This window comes from Chaetodon auriga, chromosome 5 (genome assembly GCF_051107435.1).
Source record: "Chaetodon auriga isolate fChaAug3 chromosome 5, fChaAug3.hap1, whole genome shotgun sequence".
Classification (NCBI taxonomy): Eukaryota; Metazoa; Chordata; class Actinopteri; order Chaetodontiformes; family Chaetodontidae; genus Chaetodon; species Chaetodon auriga.
This window is the reverse complement of record NC_135078.1, coordinates 24,507,611-24,517,654: the sequence shown is the minus strand read 5'-3', so window position 1 is coordinate 24,517,654 and position 10,044 is coordinate 24,507,611. Positions and strand designations below refer to the sequence as shown.

At 44.3% G+C, this 10,044-nt stretch overlaps 1 protein-coding gene across 3 annotated transcripts in view; it reads right to left on the bottom strand.

Moving 5' to 3' along the window:
* Positions 1–611: 611 nt before the first annotated feature.
* The window catches only part of kiaa0825 (KIAA0825 ortholog), a 110,234-nt gene continuing 100,801 nt past the window's right edge, over positions 612–10,044 (bottom strand). For 2 of the 3 annotated variants that reach the window (XM_076729760.1, XM_076729761.1), the window contains exon 23: positions 612–1,490. In XM_076729760.1, the coding sequence (XP_076585875.1) occupies positions 1,310–1,490 (181 nt within the window). In that variant the 3' untranslated portion in view covers positions 612–1,309. The remainder of the gene's footprint in view (positions 1,491–10,044) is intronic. The other variant, XM_076729762.1, reaches the window with a different exon arrangement.

Below are 10,044 nucleotides of genomic sequence, written 5' to 3'. Positions count from 1 at the left end.
TTGATTCGCAAAATTTAATGATTTTGCAAGCTGCTGGTGTTGAGCTAAGTGGTCGGATGACTGGACTGGTCGGTCAGGACAGGTGTCAGGGGAACAGTTTGATGCTAACATCTGTAGGAGAAGGGGCATTGGAAAAGCCGGAGATCCTGCTATATGAGCTAAGAACAAGCATAACAGGGACGTGTTTGTTAAATGAGCGGCGCTGCCTGCATCTATTCAAGCTGTTGTTGCGTTTAAGCCTTCATTCAGAGGTTGAAACATTTAGCTGTCTTTGGTGTTCTTTAGGTGTATTTAGCGTTCTCAATCTTCCTACATTTGCATTAAATTCTTGTTCGGGAAAGGAAGACCTCTCCCTGCCGGAGGAAATGTTTCCCTCCTCTCAGAGGAATTGCACAGGGTGTGCAGTAGCCTTTATAAGCTGAAATTGTGTTCTTGTTGATGAAAAGAGCATTTGAGTTGTTTAATCCGTATTTGAACATCAAATATAATAAAGACGAACATCTAATGTATTCAAAAAAAAGTAGTGCTAACTTCATAGTCAAATCATAAATTATTGACTGTGCAGAGATCACACAGATTGATCATATGACAGAAGAAGCATATTCGGTGGTGAAGTAAGAATATGATTTTATTTTCATGTTTAATTCTAAAACATTCCATCTCATAAATAACAAAATTGGGGACAAACTTGGAAAAAAAATATACTAAGCAATCGTATTACACATAAAATAAATGTTTTCTCAGTTTGCACAAAATACTGACTGATATTACATCGTGGGGCAGATTTTTGGGACACACTGTAATCAAAACATACATCATCTTGCTTCCAAACCGTAATATTTGATGTTTGCTTTCAGGAACCAGGAGGAAGTATGCTGACACCGATGTCTTTACACTCACTGTCTCAAAAAAAAAAAACTTCAACTACCAACAGTGATCACACAGTCCCATCTTGTCCCAGGCAAACAAATCCAGGCCCTCCATTTCCCAGAACTGATTTCTGGAGATGTGCTCCAAAAAGATGAAATGCGTCTGATGCAGCACAGAAAAGCACAGAGAGTTTGTCTGAAGCGTGTGCATAAAGAGGGAGGCACCATCTCCCTCACTCTTTCTGTTGTTCCACAGTTTCTTGTCCGCTCCCTCGCTCATCTTTTCATGCACACACACGCACATATGAACTCGCTGCATACAGTGCATGCACAAACCCAATTACACCCACACATACACACACTCTGCTACCTCGAGAGCTGCAAGTGAGTATTACAAGCAAACATTTACAATGTGATAAAAATTCCAACTACGTGGGCTGTTATTGGGCAGCGCTCTTATCGGATGGTTGTGTTTCCCCCTGGGTCTGCTCTGCCAGCGTCTCAGCTTCAGGAGGGTCCTGCGGTCTCGGGCTGCAGCAGCAAACAAAATAGGCTTTCTGAAGTTCCTCTACCATAGATCTCTCCCCATCCTCCATCTCTGCCCCCTCCTGCATCTCCCACCTGGAAAGCAGAGAGAGACAGAACATCAGCTGGTACCAGACCAAAAGACAAAGATGTGAGACGGATGCCAGCTGTAGGAAGGGCCAGCCTCTATAGCCTAAGAGCCCAGGTGAGCTTAATCAGCTCATGACCCTCCCCTGTCAACCACCTGCCTGCTGAGGTTGCCAGGACAGCCTCCAAAACAGCAGGGGGGGGGGGGGGCCGTCACACAGGACTAAATGAAAACACACATACAGCAGAATTGAATCTCTGCAAGCTATCTTGGTGTTTGAAGACTGTGCCAACATGCAGAATTAGTACACCAACAATATTTTGTTGTGTTTATGTGCCCACTCCTCACCTCTATTTGTGTCTCACTGAAAAAAGAAAGGACCCCATTGGCTGCAACTTGGGTTTCAAACAGAGTGAGGAGTAACCCATTGTCCAAAATAAATTCTCTCACTCTCGGCAGCCTGAAAATCTCCGAGGCTCCACACGCCACACGTTCACTCTTCAAGCTCTCGCATGGGAGTCTTCTCTTTCTCTTTTCATGCTGCGACGGTCAGTTTCACAGCAGCAGAGGCTGCTGTGATACACTATCACACTTACAGTTTTGCACTCATGCAAACACACACTTACAGACTTGCAAGCATCCACACACACAATCACGGCTCGAGGGATGCTGTAGCAAACATTAAAACAGAAAAAGTGAAAGAAAAGGGAATAGATGCTTTTGGCTCTCTGACAGTAGGGCTCCATGTGTCTTCCCCTGTCTGTCAATCTGCCGCTTACTGTGGCTGGGTCATGTATAAGAACAGTTGAACTTCATACCAACCCTGTTCGGGTGACTAATTTTTAGCAGGAGGGAATTGCTCCTCATATCTTCTCTGTCTTGTTTAACTGCTTCCACAGTGTGTCTCTCCATTACATTTTCTAATTCTTTGTGCACCAAAAGTGGATGGAGGGCTTCAATATGAAGACATCAAGGGTAGTCACGTTGTAATTCACTCTCAGTATTTCAATGGACTCTCCTGACGAGTGACTATGGTCAATCAAATCCATATGGAGAGCTGGCTGAAGGCTGCCTTTGAGCCACTGCATCACACTCCTTCCAAAGGAGAATTATATCTGTCTGACTGCAAATGATTGCATTTTCATTGCAATCTCTGCGTCTCCTTTTATCCTGGCCTCCCTCCCCTCCCATTCCTCACTGTATCTTCAAACATGGGCCGTATAGTTGCGCTCTGTGCATGTGTGTGAGGCGTGCGGGCGCGTAAGGAGGAAGAGAGGGTAAAACACCAAGTATAGCACGCATGCATACTAAGAAGCTGGCCTCTCAATGCAGAGCACTTTGATGAAGTTTCAGCCTCTTTCATAGTTTCCCAACTTCAATCAGTGTGGTGATTATCATCTATATGTGGAGGATGTGTTTATGGGAATATGAAGCTTTAACTGAGATGTTTCTTCTCAGGTGACTGCGTTCTCCCTCCATATACAGGTTTGGTCACTGGTTTCTCTGTTTTCCTGGGTAATTTTTGTGCCAGTCTGTATCTCAAAAAAGACAGAACAAAGGGAGAAGTAGTTAAGTCCGCCTTTGATGACTGCTGTAGACTCTGTTGGAAGAATGCAGATGTCTACAGGGGGTAGACAAATTGCCCCTACAATTTTTTTTCGGTGACATAAAATCAAAATCAGTTCCACTGAATAACCATTATGGGATACAAACACTCACACAAACAAAACAATACAAATGTCACACAGTGTGCAAAACAAGAGCAGGAAGGGAGTGAGGGAGAGCAGAGAGCTGCAGGAATGGCGGCCAATAAAGGAGGGAGCGAGAGAGGAAGGAAGACAGGAAGGTACGCTAAAGGTTTTTCAATGTTTAATTTTCAAATAGGATTAAGCAGAATGACATTTAGCTGAAGGTTACAGGCTCAGCATTGTCTTAGCTGATATTGATATGCAGGAGGCGCCCTGCTTGTCACCGGGACAAACACCGTTGATGAATGAGAAGCCTTTCCCCAGGAAGGTGTTAAGTGCAAATTTGAAATGAGAGAGAGGTAGGGAGGGAGAGAGAGAGAGAGAGAGAGAGAGAGAGAGAGAGAGAGAGAGAGAGAGAGAGAGAGAGGGAGCACACAGACAGAGATTGAATTACAACGACAGTTGCCCTGTATACTGTCACTAGATAATGTTGCCAAAAGTGTAAATTGTTCCATAAAGTATAGGTTGCATTGTCGTTGAGATTGGTTGATCTCGTGCTGAAAATGAGCCAAAAAATACACAAGGTGCTTTGCTGTGTGTATCTAATTTCAACAACTACAAATCAACAATGCTTCTTAGAAATGCATAAGTAGGCTAAAGTTGACAATAACTTCCCTGTATCCTCATTTCGGCAAGTTTTCCCCGGAATTTACATCTTAATAAGGGGAGTCTTACCCTTTAATTCTTATGGGCTCTGCTCATTTCTCATGCATTAATACTGGAGCTGCTGACTTGGCTCTTCCTCTGAATACAGAATAGGACACACATATTAAGACTCATATATTTACAGGATTGATGCCACGGGAGATTGTCTCAGAGTGAGATGAAAAGGCTGGCTCAGATGTATTTCAACGTGAACATCAATGTAAGCTGTCCTAATCATGGGACGATGCAGACACGAGACAGAGAGCATCCATTCTGATTCTCAGCTGATAATGAGCAGCGATGTTTGACAAATTAAGAGCATAAGCCCTGCTCAGAGATCATCCAGCAATCAACTTCCTTACTAAATCTTACTCAAAACACACCAGCGATGAAACTTTGATGTTGGACTTCAGCAGCTCCCGGGGACAGAGAATAACAAGAAGGAGATGTAAACTCTGACAAAGGAAGAATATCGACGTATCACAAAAGAACAGCGACAAAATAAAACAGGCAGAGGTGCAAGTATAGATTATGTGAGAGAAAGTGAGTGAGCAGGAAGACAAAGTGCTTGAAAGATCACGAGAGACAGTGGCCAGCGGTTTCCTCTGCAGCTGTCATTGGGCTGAGTGGTTTCTCTCAGAGTGTTGGGTGTTTGTGCTGCGCTGGGTGCCCTGCCTGCTCTGCCACTGGGACCGCTGTTTGTTTAAAAGGCTCGCCTGTCAAACAGAGAGCGCCACCGACAGCCAGACACTCGGCTAAATGACTCTGACAGCAGCCCTAATCAGAGGCTTTGCACATTGCCGCGGGGCCTGGAGGATCCATCATAACCCAAGCCTAAATATTTAAAGTGCTAAACTTTCCAAAGGTCAGGCCTTTCCATGCATGCCAGGGCGACATGTGTCAGAGAAATAGGAAGAGAGGGACTGAACGAGAGCGAGATGGAGAGAGAGTGAGGGCCTATGGTTAAATGTCCTCTATCATTTTCACCCCTGTGAGAACCACTTTCAGGTTTCAGACTCTCAGAGACAGGTTACTTTTACTGAAACAACATCATTTTGACTGCTTGTCATGTCTTCAACCATCTCATTTGGGGTTAGAACCTGGGATTAGACTGAAAGATGATTCTGATAAGATTTCTCTGTTAGAAAAAAAAAACAAAAAAAAACAGTCCCCTTCTCGGCAATTCACATCGCAAAATGGGTTTGCAACTGACAAGAGAGTCCCTCACTCACTGAGACGCTGTGATTCACCCTGTCTGTGAACAAAAAGACGAGCACTGATGTATCAGAACTTGCGAGCTATGAAGAAGTAGCTTCTGGACATCACTGAGTGAGCAGTCCTCCCACAGAGAGCTGGACCAACCTTTGACGGATGAAAGTTTTCAAGCAGCTTCTTCTTGTCGATGCCAGAGTTTAAGGTTAGGTGTTTAAAGGTAAAGACGAGTGGATGAATGTAGTTGGTGGAGGGATGTATATACTGTGGCAGGATGTGCTCGCTATGTGTGCGTAGCCTCATGCAGCCGTGTCCATACTATCTCATTTCACGCTATTATATGCACCAGAACTATGGAATTCCTTCCCCAAGGCTACGAGATGCAAGCTCTGTGAACATTTCTAAAGGACGGCTGAAATCTCAACGTTGCCTTCAACTGTCAGTCTTCCTTTTCTTTATTCTTTTCCGTATTTTTTGTTCTTACGTCTCCCTTTGTTTTATCTCGATCTTTCACATATCTCATTGTCCCGAGCATAATTCCCTTTGCTATTTGCTGCCTCTTCTGTTTGTTACTCATGTGATTGCTTGGTTTTATCGCGCAGTATTTTGTGCTTGTTTTAATTTGCCTGTTTCCATTTATTTTCTTGTTTATTCACTTTATTGTAGTTGCAAAATAGATAAAGTTTATGATTATTATTATTCTCATTACTACATTTGGCCTTTGCTGTTGTGGTTTTACAGGTAGCAATGCAGTGCACGCAGGTGTCTGAGAGGCAGAGCGCATGGGAATACATCATCGCAGGAGAGAACACAGCACTTCTAAGACGTGACAGGAAGCAATTGGGGTTTATGTCTGTCCAAATTTTGATCTCAATCTACAGCTTTCCTTGAAATGTATGTCTCATGGTGAGACAGGCAGCAGTTCAATGACAAACTGAAAGAAAAACGAGAAGCCGTACGAAAAAAAAGGAAACAACAAAGCTAAGTTATTAGTTGGGACTGGGTATTGTACATTAGAATCTAGTTCAGTTGGGGCAACTGACAAGTTCACAATACAAGGCCGGGGGGTCATCTCTTCGACTCCATTTCCATTGAGGAGCAAACATCCAATTCAATTTAGATATGTGCCTGTGCTAGGCTATGAGCCAGAGGGAGATTGTAACTGACAGCCATTGGACAGCCGGCTGGATTTGAATATTGACGAGACAGAGACTTGACAGAAGGGATTATGCTCTACCTTCTGACTTACTAGCCGCTACACTGATCCATTCTATTGTCAGATCAACTCAGTGTCAGGTCTACAGTATGTCCGTGCAGTGCAGTGATGCCACTCAGTATTAGAGCCTACCTGAGACTCATCTCAATCCAAACTGATGTCCACTCAGAAGCTACAAGAAACACACTAAATCAACAAGGACAAAAAATATGCATTATCAAAGCAAGTCTATTTCAAAGACCTGAACCGGTGCTCGACAGCTGCTGTGGTCGGGATAGAAAAACTCAAATACACACACACACACACACACACACACACACACACACACACAATGTTGTATTACAATACTTGAGAGGATGACGAAATTAGCTTTGCAACTGCTAACCTTAACCTCTCTATCTAAGTCAAAACTAGTCCAACAAAGAAAAAAAAATACAATACCACACACATGCACATGTGTACACACACACACACACACACACACACACACACACACACACACACACACACACACACACATGCATGCACAGACATCTGCATTGTCCAACACTGCGTCCTTTCGGTTCACTTCGGAGTCCTGATGCATTGCATTTGAATGAAGCTGCACTTTTGTTCTGTTGGTGTGTGCGTGCGAATGTGTGGGTCAAATCCACAGTCTCATCCATGTCCAACCAGCCGCGTCTCCCACACAGCACGCACCCTCCCATCTCGAGGGCCGTCGAGAGCAGGCGAGTCATAGAACGGCTGATCAAAGGGCCTCGGACAGATCTGTGAAGGCCCTTTGAAAGGACATCCACAGTTACACAAGTTGACACGCTTGTACGTGCTTTGGCACAGACACACACACGCCCAGTCTCAGAGGCGTGCGCACACACACACACACATGCATACACACACACACACACACACACACACAGACGTGCATGCACAGCAGGACACACAAACACAAAACTTCAAACACACTCTGGTTTTAAACTCCGAATCCAAGCAATGATAAGTCCAGCACATCAGACGGCACAAAGGGCCTTTTCCTAAAATACACCACACACACACACACACGCAGACACACACCCTAACGCTGAGGAGTCCAAAGACAGAGGGAGGCTGAGGAAGAGAGAGGACGGGGATATAACGTTGTGACATATCCCTACTGAAAAGTTACACTCTGAAAGGTAACACCTGCGCTTGCTTCAGTTATGTGTGCCTTTTAAACATGTCGTCATGCTGATCTGAACGGAAATGAGTGAAAAGGTCAAATTGCCAGTGACTCCCAAAACGACATATGCGACCACTGGGGCGGACCAGCGACGGGCGCACCAGTCCTTTGCTGTCATGTGGTTGATGTTGTGAAACAGTTTGCTTAGGTTTAGGCACCAAAACTGCTTGGTTGGTTCAGGAATAGATCATGTTCAGGGTTTAGACAACATAATGTGGTCTGTGCACGACATCTGACATATTTTCTTAATTCCTAATTTTAATGTTTTTCTCTCTGTCAGACCTCTGTATACCTGCAGGATTCAGATGTCAGTGGACTTTGAAGAAAGCCGGCAGCCTCGTCCAGATGACCCTGCACCTTGACCCATCCTGCATTAGTACCATACTTTAAGGTAACGTCATCACTTTTGCCACCAGCAGCTCCCTCAGAACCTCAGAAAGCTCTTCTCCCAACCTCCATTTTGGAGAATGAATCAGTATAATTCCGGATGACCTCAGGATGGATAAACCCAAACAGGTCAGGCACTTTTTCCAGGTTCCATTCATCTGGGAAACCTCGACTGCAGCTTTATTAGCCCCCACCTGAGCCACCAAAGTGTAGCACATAGACCACAATCATAAACGCATCACTTCTGTGTTGGCTGTTTTCCTGAATCGTCTTCCAGCTTTTAGACAGTTTAAAATGTTGGGTCTTCTCACTGTATGTTTGCCAATATCGGGAAATAAATGTCCCCTGAGCTGCACGCCGTCGTAGTCTTGCTAGTTTGATGTGTAATGCCGTCTGTGCTGCTGATGCAACTGTCACAACGTTGCTGTTTTAGTGACTTTGTTTTGCACTTAAACTGACTTCAGCCTCAGACTGTGGGTGTATGAATTGTAAGGCTTAATAGTGGAGTGAGGCTGCATCATTCTTAGAAATAATCGGGTGCACTATTGAGTCACAATTAATTTGACTGAAGTGTTCAAAAATATACAGTAAATAAGCAAATCATGGTCGTCTTTTAGTACATTATTTAATAAATCATTTAATAAATACCAACAATAATACTAATAATGATAATAATGACTCGGCAAACCATTAAAAACATGATTTAAACTGCTCTTGTGGGTTACTGTTTGATTTTAAATATACATGCATCCATCATAGGAAAGTGGATGTTATGCTAGTTGCTCTGCTGTATTTCGCCTCCATGATGTAGAGGCATTATTTTATGTGGTGCTGGGAAGGTGGTGGAGGCTCCTACATCAGCTACCAATCTATAGAAATGAACAACAATATCTGCTTTGCAGGAGGAACTCTTATTTAGGGTTGTATATGCATTACTGTGTGTCATTTGTGGGCCAATTTTGTGTTTATGCCGGATACCAATTTGCTATTTGGAGGAATACGGCTCTGTATTCTCATCATGTGACCACATATTTCAAATCCCTCTGCATGGCTGTTTCTAGCTCCTCACTATTCTCCCCAGTCATCCAGGGGAAAGTTTGTGTAAATTTGCAGTGGCTTAATTACTGAATAATTTAGATCATGCTCCAAATTAATGTAGACATTTCCATATTAATGTGTTTGCCCACCGATTCCACATTTATTTGTACTGCGGACAGGAGGGTAGCAATTATCACAGCATATCATAGCAGTTGTGCTGGTATTTCAGACATCATTAGGCTGCTTGTCCACCACAGTGTGACTGTGAGTGCTAGTCTATTGGACACAGTTTGGTACATTCCTCAAACAGGCTTGCTGTGCTTCTGTGGGTAAGATCTATCAAATCTTGCTCCAGGGAGAAAAGGGTGAGGGGCCTTGTTTGTGTTTGACAAGGTGAGGTCCAATTTAGAATCCTTGCTGTTTGTGAATGTATTATTACATGCAGACAACAGCAAATAGCCAAACACCTGCCAAGTCTACACAGCCAGCGTCGGCTGGTCAGTGCAGCGCAGTGGCTGACTGCTCCACAGAGAAGCTGAGTTCTGCACATGTCCCAGGAGGTTGACAGCTCTCTGCTCCTCTTATCTCCCCTCCTCACCTCGCTTTCCCCCACCTTACCTCACCTCTCTTTTCTTCCTCCCGAGTCTCCCCACTGTTTGGCTCTTGTTAGGAGCATGGCTGAGGAGGCTGGCACCTTTCACTGAAACAGCACCCAAGAGGAGGTTGTGATGCGTAGAAATGCGAGCATGTGTGTGTATGCTTACGGTATGTGAGTGTGTGTGTGTGTGTGTGTGTGTGTGTGTGTGTGACCTCTCTCACTTGAGCTACTGTAAATCATTACAGCGAGGCCCTTCGTTAAGGAAGCCAAACCACCTTGGCACCTCTCAGCCGTGTCCTGTGCATGCCTGACGACCGTCTGACACCACGTCGCAAACTCCCACCACACGGCGCAGAACAATTATTTCCAGAAGGAACCAAAAAGTGACTCAACCTCAACCTTTTGATTCCATCTGATTAACATTCACGCATTTATGCTCAGATTTTAAGACAGGAGCAAAATATGCCATGACCACCCTCTTCCTCCTTCTATGGCCTTGCTC